Source organism: Crinia signifera, chromosome 2, assembly GCF_055691185.1.
Source record: "Crinia signifera chromosome 2, ASM5569118v1, whole genome shotgun sequence".
NCBI classification, from domain to species: domain Eukaryota; kingdom Metazoa; phylum Chordata; class Amphibia; order Anura; family Myobatrachidae; genus Crinia; species Crinia signifera.
The window spans coordinates 390,254,424-390,271,725 of record NC_139218.1 but is presented as its reverse complement, the minus strand read 5'-3'; the positions used below and the strand labels follow the sequence as shown (position 1 = coordinate 390,271,725).

Below are 17,302 nucleotides of genomic sequence, written 5' to 3'. Positions count from 1 at the left end.
ACTGGCAGATATAACGGCGTGTGGGCTGTGGATCAGAGTGGAGGCAGCAGAGGGACGGAGCGCTGGATTATGGCCGGCTGTGGGCTTACAGACATGGGGGGAAATGTAAGAGGCCGCTATGCAAACATCCCCATCTCAAGGATATGCCTTATACCAGGGGTGGCCAACCGGTCCTCGAGATCTACCAACGGTCCCTGTTTTCCAAAGCACCTAGTTGGTGCACAGGTGTAGTCATTACTAGCTGTTACATTTCCCAGACCACCTAGCTGGTGCACAGGGGTAGTCATTATTGTCACGTTTCCCAGAGAGCCTAGCTGGTGCACAGGTGCAGTCATTACTAACTGTCACATTTCCCAGACCACCTAGCTGGGGCACAGGTGCAGTCATTACTAACCGTCACATTCCCCAGATCACCTAGCTGGTGCACAGGGGTAGTCATTACTGTCACGTTTCCCAGAGAGCCTAGCTGGTGCACAGGTGCAGTCATTACTAACTGTCACATTACCCAGACCACCTAGCTGGTGCACAGGTGCAGTCATTACTAGCTGTCACATTTCCCAGATCACCTAGCTGGTGCACAGGTCAATTCATTACTAACAGTCACATTTCCCAGACCAACTAGCTCGTGCACAGCCGTAGCCATTACTAACTGTCACATTTCCCCAGACCACCTAGCTGGTGCACAGGTGCAGTCATTACTAGCTGTCACATTTCCCACATCACCTAACTGGTGCACAGCTGTAGTCATTACTGTCACATTTCCCAGTCATTACTAGCTGTCACGTTCCTCAGACCACCTAGCTGGTGTACAGGTGCAGTCATTACTAACTGTCACATTTCCCAGATTACCTAGCTGGTGCACAGGTGCAGTCATTACTAACTGTCACATTTTTAAACCTGCTGCATTCATTCCTACTATATATCCACAGGCTGTCTGATATACATGAACTGCTGGTAGATCTTGAGGACAGGTTTGGCCACTCTTGCCCTATGGAATTTGGCAACGGGAAAGACTAATCCAAGATGACGCTTGCCCAGTCTGTCGGAATCCTGTTCAGTGGAAGGACAATCCCACCCGCTGGTCATGTATACTGAATCCCAGAAGACCACCAGTAAAAGTTTACTACTCCATTGCTGGATATATTACAGGTCCCACACAGCGAGGCTGTGTTCTGAGCCCTCTGCTGTACTCTCTATATACTTACAACTGTGTGGCCACTTCAAACTCCACCAACATCATTAAGTTTGCAGACGACACTCTGGTGGTGGGCCTCATCTCTAGCAACGATGAGACAGCCTACCTAAAGGAGGTTGGCAACCTGGAATATTGGTGCCAGGTCAACAATCTCTACCTGAACATCAGCAAAACTAAGGAGCTAATGTGGACTTCAGCACAAAGCAGGAGAGGATCTACCAGCCTCTGACCATCGACAGGACCTCAGTGGAGAGAGTAGACAGTTTCAGGTACCTAGGTGTCTACATCACGCAGGACCTGACATGGTCCTATCATGTTAACTCCCTGGCGAAGAAGGCCCGGCATCTTAGACGACTGAAGGACTTTAGACTATCCTCAAGGGTACTAAAGAATTTATATTCCTGCACCATTGAGAGCATCCTGACAGGAAATATCACGGCCTGGTTTGGCAACAGCACCAAAAAAGACAGACAAGCTCTCCAGAGGGTTGTGCGATCGGTGTACCATCCGTATCAAGCTTCCAGACCTGGACACTATATACAGCAAGCGATGCTGGACCAAAGCCAGGAAGATAATGAAGGACCTCAGCCATCCCAACAATGGACTCTTTTCTCTGTTGCGGTCAGGGAAACGCTACCGATCATTGAAGGCAAACACAGAGCGAATGAGAAGGAGCTTCTTCCCGCAGGCCATTAGAGCCCTCAACCAGACCTCCTAGTACCGGGACTTACTTTCTTTCTTCTAGACCTACCCCACACATTCTCTTTCTACACTCTTCCCCAGCCGATCTATTTATCGTAACGCAATGTAGGAAAGTTGTATAATGAGCATTTCACTACATATTGTACTATGTATGACTTTGTATGACAAATAAAATTAGATTTGATGCTGAGAAAAGACTTGTCCCTGTATACTAGAATTTACACGACTGACATTTGTATATAGAGTGTGACTGAGTCTATATATGGAAAATAACAGAAGTTGTATTTGATAAAAGATGCGGCTGCAACATGGTAGCACAGTGCGTACAGAGACTCAGTCGCACACAGATATACATGTGTGTCATATCTCAGCACAATCTCCATGTGCGTCCTAGTCACAATGCTTTGCTGTTTGGTGTGACTGCAGCAAAGATGCATAGGGACATATCTGTACCAGAAGAGCCACCCGCAAGGAGGCCGGAGCAACTGGCTCCCAGCGTGGTGATGAGGCTGCGGGAATGTGTGTGTGCTGCATGCTGGGGGACATAAGGAACAGCCCAGGTTCCAGGTCTGCAGTGTGGAGGGAGCCCAGTACTGAGCTCTGGGCACAGCGAAAACAATAACAATGCATTAATATGTGCTATGTGGTTTGGGGGCCTGTGCTGTGCAATATCAAGTGTAAAGTGTGACACAAGTATTTTAAAAAGGTAAATGTGCACTTACTTAGTTGCTGTGTCCCAGTTGAAACCAGGGTCTTTGTGGGGGATGCTGCATTCCTTATTGTTCTGCTACATAATCTAATTTAACAAGTGTTTTACAATCATGCAATAATTTACACATCTGTACTTGATGTAACAAGCTGCAGGACCCTCTATGTCCCAAGTACCCCATCCAGCAGAACAGAAACTAAGTCAACTTCAACTTGTAATTCCTAATAAATAGCGAATTTATTCAGGATTATTTAAACAGAGAATCTAAATCTGGATGACAGAGACCGCTCCTGTGCTGGAGCGGTTATCATTGGAATATAAAGAACTAACACTCAGAAGTCACTGTGTCACAGAACGGTGTGGATTGTGTGACATCACCCCGATACTTTTGCGCAATGCCCGGGATTATCTGGTTGGACAATGCAACTGCAGAATAATCTGATGGGGACACAATCAGTTAGAACACAAAAGATTTCCCCCTAGTGTGAGTTCTCTGGTGACGAGCAAGAACGGAACTCTGGGAAAAGCAGCGTCCACACTGAGGACACGTGAACGGCCTCTCCCCGGTGTGAGTGCGCCGATGCTTCACAAGGTCGGATTTCTGGACAAAGCATTTGGCACAGTCCGTGCACTTAAAGGGCTTCACGCCAGAGTGAATACGCTGGTGCATAGTTAGGGCAAATCTTCTGGTAAAACAACTCCCACATTCCGGACAGGAAAATGGTTTCTCCCCGGTTTGGGTCCTCCTATATGACAGGAGATTTGACGTCTGAGGAAAGGATTTTCCACTGTCACAATGAAACAGTCTGTCCTCGGTGTGACATCGCTGGTGGGCGGTAAGAGCCAGTTTGGAGCTGACACACACTCCGCAGATGGAGCATATATACCGATTACTGGCGCTATGCGTTTGCTGATGGGTGACGAGGGCTGAATGATTAGGGAAACATTGCTGACACTCCAAGCACTGATGCGTCATCTCAGGATAGTGTGAGGAGGCGTGCGGACCTGTTGGGGACAAAAGTACTGAGATAAACCCTCTGTACATCAGCGGATGGGTCGCCTCATTATGTGTGATAATATTATGCAGGGTTACACATAGGCACAACGCAGATTTTGGGTGTTAATATCACAAATGTGTTGGTGGCCTTGAGTTTGGAATTGAGTGTCTGAACAAGACTCCAAAGGATGATTTAATAATAGCTTTCTGGAGCAAAGTGACTATTGGCCCCTGCAGGAGGCTGAGGGGAGGACCACTGGGCGATGGACAAGAGATCTGTCCAAAGATGACTGGATTATACCAGCCAGGAGCTCAGGGTCCGGTCCTGTGTTTATGAGGGAGAGAGAGCCCATTCAGTCATTTTGGGTGGAAAAACGCATTTTATCTAATTATTCATCACCTCTGTGACGGAGATGGTCCAGAGAAATATGCATGGGCAGTTTGCACCTCTATACAGTGTCTAAAATTGTAGAACATGGGATCACATAGAGATTAGATAAACCACACAGAACTAGAGATGTTTGGGTTCCGTTTTATCTGGATTTACTCAGATTGGCTATCCAAAACATGTGACATCCTATAGCCAATAAGATCCCGCTTTGAGATCAGTGTAAATATGGGTAAAATCCAACCCAAACATCTCTACACAGGACTGGAATAGACCATGCACAGAGCTGTGGAAACGAACGACCCTCATGCAATCAGTGGTCATCTCTAGACTGGACTACTGTAACCTCCGCGTATCTGGCCTCCGTGTCTCCTCTCCAGTCTGTCTTAAATGCTACTGCCCAGATTATCTTCGCCCCAAGCGTACTGCATCTGCCTCCACCTTTCCCTTCTGAAGGTAACTCGGTCTTCTGTCACTCATCCATAAAGTCCTCAGCCAAACCTCTATGTGACCGAACGCCTGCCCTCCCTCTGGCTACACCTTTGGCTGTCACAGACAGGGATCTTAGTCTCACTTAACCTGGCCAATAGGGGATTCCCTGTTACCGTATAACCGCCTGTTACTGACTCCACCCTCTATGCAGTGGGCGGGAATATTGATGCAATCACCACAATCCTACCATGTGGTGCCTGGAACCACGGGTTACTTGCTCAGGTCTACACACTAGCACCTACTGCTTGCTGCGGTGTATGGGTTGACAAGCTGCTGACACACCTGGCTGGTGTCAGCTGTTTTCCCCCACTGGTCACTGACCATGGACCAGGCCCCTTATTACAGTAGTAGCTGGCAGAGAGCAGAACTTGGAGGTACTGAACTCATAGAAGAACAGGCAGAGAACGGGGCTATGTTTGGCATAGCCCCGCTGGTCACAAGATGAAGTGGTCATCTTGAAGCAATGGAGTTTATTTGGTCAAATATAAGTCTTGAAAAACACCCTCTCCTATCCCTTAGGAGGCACAGCATACAAGAAGATGTTTACAGCAAGATGATACAAGCAGATGTAGAACTTAAGGCCCCCATACACTATGCGATTTGGGCACGACTTTAAAATCGGGCCAAATCGCATATGGAGACATGACCTCCGACCCGATGCGCGGCCCCGTGCGCATCGGATTGGAGTCGGCAGGTCGGACGGGCTGCACATAAGATTTTCTAAATCTTATGTGCTGCCCGGAGCCGTGCGGGGACTGCAGCTGGCGGGGTGACCTACCAGAGCCGAGGGATCAGGGAGCCGGGCAGAGGAGGAAGAAGCTGCAGTCAGCGGGGGCAGCGCAGAGTACCAGGAAGCTGGGCAGGAGAAGACGCTGCAGCGCGAGTGGCACCGGGAGCAGAACACTTAAAAAAAAAACATACAAACGCATAGGAAGCCATTGATTGGCTGAGACCTCTCTCAGCCAATCGCTAATTGGCTGAGAGAGGTCTCAGCCAATCAATGGCTTCCTATGCTTTTTTATGGTTTTTTTTTTTTTTAAGTGTTCTGCTCCCGAATTCCGCCGCGCCGCTGCCCGGCAGCGTCTTCTCCTGCCCAGCTTCCTGGTACTCTGCGCCGCCCCCCCTGCTCCTGCAGCTTCTTCCTCCTCTGCCCAGCTCCCTGATCCCTCTGCCCGCCCAGCTAAGTGCTCAGGGACCCTCCGCCCGCCCCACTACTCTCCCCTGATGATCACCGGCGCCCCCCCTGCCCCTCACCGCCTGCCTCTCGTTACATGTGGTAAATCGCAAGCGATTTATCACATATAAATTTGGCTTATCAAGTGACACATTGTATGTGAGCCTCCCGGGGAGCTGCCGGGCGGCTCACAGGAGAATTGGGTCCGACTTGTCCTAAGGACAAGTCGGCCTAATGTATGGGGGCCTTTACACGGGGCCATAGTCCTCCTTTTATTTTACTCCAATACACAATACACCCCCCACAGGGGGTAAGCCCCATCCTGTTGTTTCCAACCAATTACATTAAGTGCCTGAGCTGTGCATGAGGTAAGCATGTACATGCCCACCATTGTCCTCTATGGACAGAGGGGAGTGGTTACTCCTGAGTCACAGCCCATTTGGGGTGTTAGGCACAGCGGTTCCGGGCTGTCTGGCTGAGGGGGGGTGTTGTCACCTAAACACACTTCCTGCCAGGGGACCACCTGAACATCTCTAGCCAAATTTAACACAAGGGATGGGTAGCCCTGATACCCGGCCAGGGTCTCTTGCCCACGGAGGGAGAGCTCCAGGAAAACACTCAGCTGATCTTCCCTGCTACCTCCCCTGCAGCTTTCAGCTTGGAGGCTACCTGGGAAGGCGCACATTACATATATTGCTACATTTAAATACATTTGACTGTGAAGGGTTTTCCCCACAGCAGCCTAGGACCTGTGTTCCTATCTCAGTGCCGCATATTTACGTTTAAAATATATTTATGCATTTACCGTGCCCAGCGCTCAGTGCTGGACTCCCTTAGCCCTGCAGCCCAGGGGCTTCTTAAGCCTGTTGACTGAACCCTGTTGAACTATCCCGGTCCTCCAGCCTGCTGCCTTCCGGCAGTGGTCCATGGCTGCATCACACCCGTGCCCTGCCGGTGGCTCCCACTCTTCCCCGATGCATGAGGTGACACCTGAAGGACACTGTAGTCGCCGGAGGGGGATACACAATATAAAATACAAATTTAACACACTCAGTGCCTCGCGCCACTTAATTTTAAAAAAAAATTTAATCACCAAGTGCCCTTTGTCCAATGTGGCCTGGGGGCTGAAGGGGTTAACCCCCTTGCTTCACTGCAGCCGCCATTAGCAACATGAGCCCCCCCTCCCCCGCTCAGACCACATTCTACATCTACGAGGGTGTGTTATAGAAGACCAACAGTATTTATAGTGTTCATTCTAGCACCCGCTATCTTTGAAGACCCCTGCAGTTCCTCTTCCCTGCCTTGGGTGTCGCTGTCTGCTGTGGTGTTTCTAGCACAGGTCTGGTTTGCATATCAGTGCTGATATACAGACCACACTGTGCTAAAAGCACTACAGCAGACAGCGACACCCCAGGCAGGGAAGAGGAACTGCAGGGGTCTTTAAAGTTAGCGGGTGCTAGAATGAACACTTATTTAGAGCGATAGTAAATACACGGACAGGTACAAAAGGTTACCAGATAAAAGGTGAACATAACAGCGGTCGACAAAACTGAATTTGTTCAGTTTTTGGGTCAAATGGGTTTGGTAATGTAGGTGACCACCATCGGTAGAACAGTACACATTCCACACTTCGGACAAGGTGGCTTACTCCTCTTATGCTGCGCTTGTCACTGGTTAATATCTCAATCATAATCCACATATATAGTAAATTCAAGGAAGTGTTGGTCAAAAAAAAAAAAATTTGTAAGTCGACCATTGTCAAGTTGGCCTTTTTTACCCTAGACATCGTAGATCTATTCTCCAGATACCCACCTCCCTCTACATTCCTCCCCACCTTCAGTCAAAGACTGACTACGCTGCTCCTAGCTGATTACTACCTCCAACTTCCACCTCCGACACTTCCCCTCACCACTGGAACTCACAACCTCTCACTGTCACACTCTCCAAAAGGGCTCTACAGAGCCACTTATTCATTAGAGTCTTACACATCTCATCCTAATACACAGCTAATTCCTCCTCGTTCAGTGCTTCTGTGTAACCAGTCTGCTCCTCGTCTTTAGATGGCATATCAGAAAGGGGAAATAACAAGCGCTTACACTCAGCTTCTCCGCAATGCAAACCAGCCTTGTGAATACTATGACTGCATGTGCAGCAGTAGCTATATATACTGTAGCTGGTACCCCATGCTATACAATGTTTTGCAGTGTAAGGATTTGTTTTTGCACAGCTTTGCTGTAAGGACCGGAAGGTGAATACTAATTATAGTTACCAGATCTAGAACAACAAACTACATAATTAAAATGGTCTAAGCCCCAATTTACTATGAAATACCAAATTATTTAAACATGCATAGGTGGAAGCAGGGCAGGGAGAAAGATAAAGTAGAAGATATCAAATATATTGAGTTTTATCAAAGGTCAGGAGGGATGCACTTTGTGTTTCCATTCAGCCCACATAGCGGCCATCTTGTCTCAGTGAGGTCACCGTTATTTGATGTACTGATAGGCTGTCATAATTACTACTTCAGCCAATACAATGGCTGTTACTCAAGGACATTGCTCTTATACAGTTATAAAAGTCTATTTACATGTTACACAACGCATTTGAGAGCCAAGATGGCAGGGTCAATACAGGTGTTCCGACAAATGACGGAGAAGATTTGTAGAAATGGTGGGTGCTTAGGTTATTGGGCAAGAGCAGATTAAGAATATCTGTGCACCGACACTGCACCGGGAACGGCAAATGAAAAAGGCATTCATTTTGCCAATCCCTTTGGTGTAGGAGAGAAAGATGCTTTGAAAAGGCTTTTCTACCTCGACAATGGTGGAGATTGGGTCTCCTCCTATACTCGAAATGGGTGCATTTTCATCCTGCCGTCTGCACTTTTGGAAAACCACCATTCTTTGGCCAAATAATTAAAGACATCTAAACATACAAAAAGAATAAGACGGCGCTGCCAATGTTCAGTGAAGGAAGAGTGAGCTCCGAAAGTTATCATTTCTGCAATGGGCCTTCTTTGATGGACGTTGTATCACAGAATGAGGTCTCCAATGTGAGTGATTGTGCGTATGAGTACATAAACACTTCAGTGACTCTCCCAGAACAAATCCCATCGTCATGCGTCTGTTTAGACAGCTCCCAGTAACCGCCCGGGAATATCCAGATCTTTTCCCAAGACCTTCGTCATGCGTCTGTTTAGACAGCTCCCAGTAACCACCCGGGAATATCCAGATCTTTTCCCAAGACCTTCGTCATGCGTCTGTTTAGACAGCTCCCAGTAACCGCCCGGGAATATCCAGATCTTTTCCCAAGACCTTTTTCTTTCCGGGCATCTCAATGACAGCAGCACTTTTGTGTGTACACATTGTGTAATGCAGGAGCTGTGGTTTTTAGAACTTTCACACAGGCGTAGAACCCAAAAAAATCTGATCACAGGCACCCCTTGTGGCTTGGAATCAGGTCCTGTGTGAACGCAGGATGTTCCACTAACAGGATAAGCCTCTGTCACCTAGTGTTGGCCATTGGTGCAGTCGCCATCGATGGGAATTCTGCCACCAGCCATCGCTAGTTACAAACTATGTGATGGAGAGCCATTTAGGTATCGATGGTCATCCATTCTCTTTGACTGACTGGCCCATAGTCCAATCAGAACCTGGGGGCGGGGCTTCGGGGTTGTCGGGGCAGAACCATGAAATAAAAAAAAGAAACAATGTATAAAAACCATCTGGTTCCCCCCATCGAAGGAAAAAGTATTCGACATCGGCCATACACCATCGATGATTTTGAATCATCGATGGTCATCCCTACTCTCACCACGGCTTATGTGCCATGACCGAATGCTGTGCAGAAAAGCAAGAAAAAGGCACTGCTATGGAAAAACGTAAGTGCCCAACATTTCTATTGGACATCACCAGGAGAGATAGGGCGCTGACTGAACCTGTAACAGTACACAACACACACAGCAAGTTGGATATATACACACATAGAACATGTCCTAAATACAGATATTTCCAGTCTGGAGAAAGTCCTGCAATCGGGAATGGGAGCGAGTAATGAGTGTGGATGAGAGACGCAGATCTTGGGAGGAGCGTAGAGGTCGTGTTGGATGATATTTTGAGAAGAGATGTATGTTGGTGTAGTTTGGTTTATGGCTTTGTGTGTAAGTAAAAGGATTTTGTATTGAATACGGTAGAATACAGGTAACCAATGAAGTGACTGACAGAGTAGCTTTGCAGACGATGAACGTCTGGCTAGGAAGATCAGCCTCGCAGCTGCATTCATAATGGACTGTAGTGATGAGAGTCTGTATTGGGGAAGGCCAATAAGGAGACTATTGCAATAATCAATGTGTGAGATGATGAGAGCATGGATTAGTGTTAGTAGTGTTTTTTGTAAGATATGGGCGTATTTTGGATATGTATTTTAGATGGATGTAACATGATTTTGAGAGATTGAATGCTAAAATTATGAACACAATACAGAAAATATATGAACATATACAATTTAGGCAGAAGACGGGGTCAGGGGTCAATTTTCCACCGTTCTTACAAACAAGCCAGATAATGCTGCTAGTGATAGTGCGAGGATCACAATGCTGTTGTTTTTGGACCCCATAGTCTGGTATACATAAGTGGTAAATTGACCTAATATTGCTGTGATATCACAGTAACTAACAACCTCTCATGGGAACATATCCTGCAGTATAATAGGTTTAATAAAAAGGATTTCTGCACCCTCAGACGTATGGTTCATTGTCCTGTATAGGCCAGCCAGCAGCTTTCTGTGAACACATTGCATTATCTTCCCTCTCCCCTCACTGTTCCCATCATCTCCTCCCATGGCTTACAGCAGCAGCAAACCGCCGGGTCCGGCCTCCCCACTGCTGGGTCGCATGTTCCAGGTCACCGGCACAGGCAGAGTTGACCAACTGTCACATTTTCAAAAGGCTGAATGGTGATACATTGTGATTGGTTGGTGACGCTTTGCCATATAAAGGTGTCCATACACACGCAGATTTATCTGCAGATCTGTCTGGTTGGAACAAAATCCTGGTTATGGATGAGAGCAAATGACAGTTGACCATTTACTTGGAAATGCTGGAAAACTGACAAACTGTCATTCATCCATAACCATGTTTTTGTTCCAACCAGCCAGATCTGCAGATAAATCTTACTAGTGTATGGGCACCTTAACTCTGAAACAAAGCAGCCAATTACAATTAGGGTCTGCAAATCTATGGACCAAGAGCTCTAATTTGGTATAGGATGTGCCCCGCTCAACCGATGGCATCATAAAAATAAGTCACTCATAAAAAAAAAATCACCCTTACGCTATTACTGTATAGAGTCATGGCTAAGGGGAGTGTACAGTGGAGGACCCGGAGCTCACCTGTTCAGCTACAGCAGCGTTGTTTGCACGGCAGAGCGGTGGATTCTGGCGGGAGGGGGTCCAGGCTCAAACTGGTTAAGTTCTTTCAGGGCTTTACAAGAATCACCTCCCAACAGGTCTGGGTCCATCTTCTTTCTTCTCATGTGACCAGGCACTAACCAATCCTGGCATATGGTTGGTCAGCTGATCGCAGACAACCAATCTCAGCTTTCCAACAGGTTTAAAAAGGTCCAGCTAGGAAGTTTTAAGCTGTCAGTGCAGCCGAGCTGTATACCTCTAATGAGCTTCTGCAGATTCTACCCGGTCAGTGACGCCAGTGCCGTTTCCATTCTTCGTACTTACTAGCTCCATCTGTTTCCAGTCTGACATTGCACCATCGGTGCCAGTCCGATACTTCCTCCAATTGTTCCAGTCACATTTTGCACCATTGGTCCCAGTTTGCTATTTCTCCAGTGTTTCCAGGGCATTAATACCTCTATTGGTTCTACGCCGATATTGTAATTCTCAGTTCCAAGTCGATACCAGAATCTGTCACCTAGTGTTGGCCATTGGTGCAGTCGCCATCTATGGGAATTCTGCCACCAGCCATCGCTAGTTACAAACTATGTGATGGAGAGCCATTTAGGTATCGATGGTCATCCATTCTCTTTGACTGACTGGCCCATAGTCCAATCAGTACCTGGGGGCGGGGCTTCGGGGTTGTCGGGGCAGAACCATGAAATTAAAAAAAAGAAACAATGTATAAAAACCATCTGGTTCCCCCCATCGAAGGAAAAAGTATTCAACATCAGCCATACACCATCGATGATTTTGAATCATCAATGGTCATCCCTACTCTCACCACGGCTTATGTGCCATGACCGAATGCTGTGCAGAAAAGCAAGAAAAAGGCACTGCTATGGAAAAACGTAAGTGCCCAACATTTCTATTGGACATCACCAGGAGAGATAGGGCGCTGACTGAACCTGTAACAGTACACAACACACACAGCAAGTTGGATATACACAGACACACATGTAACATGTTCTAAATACAGATATTTCCAGTCTGGAGAAAGTCCTGCAATCGGGAATGGGAGCGAGTAATGAGTGTGGATGAGAGACGCAGATCTTGGGAGGAGCGTAGAGGTCGTGTTGGATGATATTTTGAGATAAGAGAAGATATGTATGTTGGTGTAGTTTGGTTTATGGCTTTGTGTGTGAGTAAAAGGATTTTGTATTGAATACGGTAGAATACAGGTAACCAATGAAGTGACTGACAGAGTAGCTTTGCAGATGATGAACGTCTGGCTAGGAAGATTAGCCTCGTAGCTGCATTCATGATGGACTGTAGTGGTGAGAGTCTGTATTGGGGAAGGCCAATAAGGAGACTATTGCAATAATCAATGCGGGAGATGAGGAGAGCATGGATTAGTGTTAGTAGTGTTTTTTGTAAGATATGGGCGTATTTTGGATATGTATTTTAGATGTATGTAACATGATTTTGAGAGATTGAAAGCTAAAATTATGAACACAATACAGAAAATATATGAAAACATACAATTTAGGCAGAAGACGGGGTCAGGGGTCAATTTCCCACCGTTCTTACAAAACAAGCCAGATAATGCTGCTAGTGATAGTGCGAGGATCACAATGCTGTTGTTTTTGGACCCCATAGTCTGGTATACATAAGTGGTAAATTGACCTAATATTGCTGTGATATCACATTAACTAACAACCTCTCATGGGAACATATCCTGCAGTATAATAGGTTTAATAAAAAAGGATTTATGCACCCGCAGACGTATGGTTCATTGTCCTGTACAGGCCAGCCAGCAGCTTTCTGTGAACACATTGCATTATCTTCCCTCTCCCCTCACTGTTCCCATCATCTCCTCCCATGGCTTACAGCAGCAGCAAACCGCCGGGTCCGGCCTCCCCACTGCTGGGTCGCATGTTCCAGGTCACCGGCACAGGCAGAGTTGACCAACTGTCACATTTTCAAAAGGCTGAATGGTGATACATTGTGATTGGTTGGTGACGCTTTGCCATATAAAGGTGTCCATACACACGCAGATTTATCTGCAGATCTGTCTGGTTGGAACAAAATCCTGGTTATGGATGAGAGCAAATGACAGTTGACCATTTACTTGGAAATGCTGGAAAACTGACAAACTGTCATTCATCCATAACCATGTTTTTGTTCCAACCAGCCAGATCTGCAGATAAATCTTACTAGTGTATGGGCACCTTAACTCTGAAACAAAGCAGCCAATTACAATTAGGGTCTGCAAATCTATGGACCAAGAGCTCTAATTTGGTATAGGATGTGCCCCGCTCAACCGATGGCATCATAAAAATAAGTCACTCATAAAAAAAAAATCACCCTTACGCTATTACTGTATAGAGTCATGGCTAAGGGGAGTGTACAGTGGAGGACCCGGAGCTCACCTGTTCAGCTACAGCAGCGTTGTTTGCACGGCAGAGCGGTGGATTCTGGCGGGAGGGGGTCCAGGCTCAAACTGGTTAAGTTCTTTCAGGGCTTTACAAGAATCACCTCCCAACAGGTCTGGGTCCATCTTCTTTCTTCTCATGTGACCAGGCACTAACCAATCCTGGCATATGGTTGGTCAGCTGATCGCAGACAACCAATCTCAGCTTTCCAACAGGTTTAAAAAGGTCCAGCTAGGAAGTTTTAAGCTGTCAGTGCAGCCGAGCTGTATACCTCTAATGAGCTTCTGCAGATTCTACCCGGTCAGTGACGCCAGTGCCGTTTCCATTCTTCGTACTTACTAGCTCCATCTGTTTCCAGTCTGACATTGCACCATCGGTGCCAGTCCGATACTTCCTCCAATTGTTCCAGTCACATTTTGCACCATTGGTCCCAGTTTGCTATTTCTCCAGTGTTTCCAGGGCATTAATACCTCTATTGGTTCTACGCCGATATTGTAATTCTCAGTTCCAAGTCGATACCAGAATCTGTCACCTAGTGTTGGCCATTGGTGCAGTCGCCATCTATGGGAATTCTGCCACCAGCCATCGCTAGTTACAAACTATGTGATGGAGAGCCATTTAGGTATCGATGGTCATCCATTCTCTTTGACTGACTGGCCCATAGTCCAATCAGTACCTGGGGGCGGGGCTTCGGGGTTGTCGGGGCAGAACCATGAAATTAAAAAAAAGAAACAATGTATAAAAACCATCTGGTTCCCCCCATCGAAGGAAAAAGTATTCAACATCAGCCATACACCATCGATGATTTTGAATCATCAATGGTCATCCCTACTCTCACCACGGCTTATGTGCCATGACCGAATGCTGTGCAGAAAAGCAAGAAAAAGGCACTGCTATGGAAAAACGTAAGTGCCCAACATTTCTATTGGACATCACCAGGAGAGATAGGGCGCTGACTGAACCTGTAACAGTACACAACACACACAGCAAGTTGAATACATATAACATGTCCTAAATACAGATATTTCCAGTCTGGAGAAAGTCCTGCAATCGGGAATGGGAGCGAGTAATGAGTGTGGATGAGAGACGCAGATCTTGGGAGGAGCGTAGAGGTCGTGTTGGATGATATTTTGAGATAAGAGAAGATATGTATGTTGGTGTAGTTTGGTTTATGGCTTTGTGTGTGAGTAAAAGGATTTTGTATTGAATACGGTAGAATACAGGTAACCAATGAAGTGACTGACAGAGTAGCTTTGCAGATGATGAACGTCTGGCTAGGAAGATTAGCCTCGTAGCTGCATTCATGATGGACTGTAGTGGTGAGAGTCTGTATTGGGGAAGGCCAATAAGGAGACTATTGCAATAATCAATGCGGGAGATGAGGAGAGCATGGATTAGTGTTAGTAGTGTTTTTTGTAAGATATGGGCGTATTTTGGATATGTATTTTAGATGTATGTAACATGATTTTGAGAGATTGAAAGCTAAAATTATGAACACAATACAGAAAATATATGAAAACATACAATTTAGGCAGAAGACGGGGTCAGGGGTCAATTTCCCACCGTTCTTACAAAACAAGCCAGATAATGCTGCTAGTGATAGTGCGAGGATCACAATGCTGTTGTTTTTGGACCCCATAGTCTGGTATACATAAGTGGTAAATTGACCTAATATTGCTGTGATATCACATTAACTAACAACCTCTCATGGGAACATATCCTGCAGTATAATAGGTTTAATAAAAAAGGATTTATGCACCCGCAGACGTATGGTTCATTGTCCTGTACAGGCCAGCCAGCAGCTTTCTGTGAACACATTGCATTATCTTCCCTCTCCCCTCACTGTTCCCATCATCTCCTCCCATGGCTTACAGCAGCAGCAAACCGCCGGGTCCGGCCTCCCCACTGCTGGGTCGCATGTTCCAGGTCACCGGCACAGGCAGAGTTGACCAACTGTCACATTTTCAAAAGGCTGAATGGTGATACATTGTGATTGGTTGGTGACGCTTTGCCATATAAAGGTGGCCATACACACGCAGATTTATCTGCAGATCTGTCTTGTTGGAACAAAATCCTGGTTATGGATGAGAGCAAATGACAGTTGACCATTTGCTTGGAAATGCTGGAAAACTGACAAACTGTCATTCATCCATAACCATGTTTTTGTTCCAACCAGCCAGATCTGCAGATAAATCTTACTAGTGTATGGGCACCTTAACTCTGAAACAAAGCAGCCAATTACAATTAGGGTCTGCAAATCTATGGACCAAGAGCTCTAATTTGGTATAGGATGTGCCCCGCTCAACCGATGGCATCATAAAAATAAGTCACTCATAAAAAAAAAATCACCCTTACGCTATTACTGTATAGAGTCATGGCTAAGGGGAGTGTACAGTGGAGGACCCAGAGCTCACCTGTTCAGCTACAGCAGCGTTGTTTGCACGGCAGAGCGGTGGATTCTGGCGGGAGGGGGTCCAGGCTCAAACTGGTTAAGTTCTTTCAGGGTTTTACAAGAATCACCTCCCAAAAGGTCTGGGTCCATCTTCTTTCTTCTCATGTGACCAGGCACTAACCAATCCTGGCATATGGTTGGTCAGCTGATCGCAGACAACCAATCTCAGCTTTCCAACAGGTTTAAAAAGGTCCAGCTAGGAAGTTTTAAGCTGTCAGTGCAGCCGAGCTGCATGCCTCTAGTGAGCTCCTGCAGGTCCTACCCGGTTAGTGACGCCAGTGCCGTTTCCATCCTTCGTACTAACTAGCTCCATCTGTTCCAGTCTGACATTGCACCATCGGTGCCAGTCCGATACTTCCTCCAATTGTTCCAGTCACATTTTGCACCATTGGTCCCAGTTTGCTGTTTCTCCAGTGTTTCCAGGGCATTAATACCTCTATTGGTTCTACGCCAATATTGGAATTCTCAGTTCCAAGTCGATACCAGAATCTGCCTTCCCAATCTATGGATCTCTATGTACTGTATGAACCACATTCTCCAGTTTCCAGTCTCTTGTCTTCTGAAAGTCTAGTGCTACTGCTGGGTGACCCAGTCAGGGGGCCACGACCTGCACATCTCCTTGTGTCAGTCCCTTGCAAAAACCACCAGAATGTTATACTCCCTGCCCCTGTTCTGGTCTGCGCCAACTACCCTGTAGTAGTTTAAGTTACCCTTATGCTGTGTACACACGGTCCGATTTCCTTTCCGATGTTGACGATATCGTCAACAACGGATCGGCATCGGATCAACATCGGATGCAGATCGCAAGGGTTTTAACCCTTGCGATCCCGATCCGATCCCGATGCGCGTTCATGTATCGGAAGCTAGAAAGTCTTGGCTGCCTTGTCTATATAGTGCAGATCTGCACTATATAGTCAAGATAGGAAGCAAATCGGATGTGCCTTAAGATCCTATCCACGATCCTATCTGATCAGATCGTGGATAGGATCTTAAGGCACATCTAACGTGTGTACACACCATTAATCTATTTGCAGGAATTACATCAAACCAGCTCATTTCAAGACTCCAATTTCTGGGTCTGCACCAGTCAAGGATCAAAAGTCCTTGGGGGTATTCAATCCCCAATCCGACTGTCGGGATGTTCCAGACAGTTGGATTCATGGCCGTATTTTGACCCATTCCGATGGTATTCAATGTTCCGACTGTCGAATGTCGGAAAAACAGCATTTTAGTTGGAAACGGATGCTAAATTCTCAGACTCTGCCGCAAATTCGACAATTAGCGTCCGTTTTCGACCATTCGGATTCGACTTTAAAGAAAGCCGAAACGGAAATCCTACTACGCTGTCGTAAACGCTGGCGAATTAGTGGCAC

General features: G+C 46.5%; 1 protein-coding gene and 1 pseudogene across 7 annotated transcripts in view; both read right to left on the bottom strand.

Annotated features, from left to right (window-relative positions):
* LOC146058575 (uncharacterized) overlaps nucleotides 1-17,302 on the bottom strand; it is a 279,259-nt pseudogene that overhangs the window by 225,385 nt on the left and 36,572 nt on the right. The window lies entirely within an intron of this gene.
* The window catches only part of LOC146058214 (uncharacterized), a 79,165-nt gene that overhangs the window by 48,303 nt on the left and 13,560 nt on the right, over nucleotides 1-17,302 (bottom strand). Inside the window, exon 12 of one of the 6 annotated variants that reach the window (XM_083170357.1) lies at nucleotides 5-3,611. The exons of the other annotated variants lie outside the window; for them this stretch is intronic. Coding sequence (XP_083026483.1) covers nucleotides 3,064-3,611 — 548 coding nt within the window. The 3' untranslated portion in view covers nucleotides 5-3,063. Of the gene's footprint in view, nucleotides 1-4; nucleotides 3,612-17,302 lie in introns of those variants that run through there. 6 annotated transcript variants of the gene reach the window in all.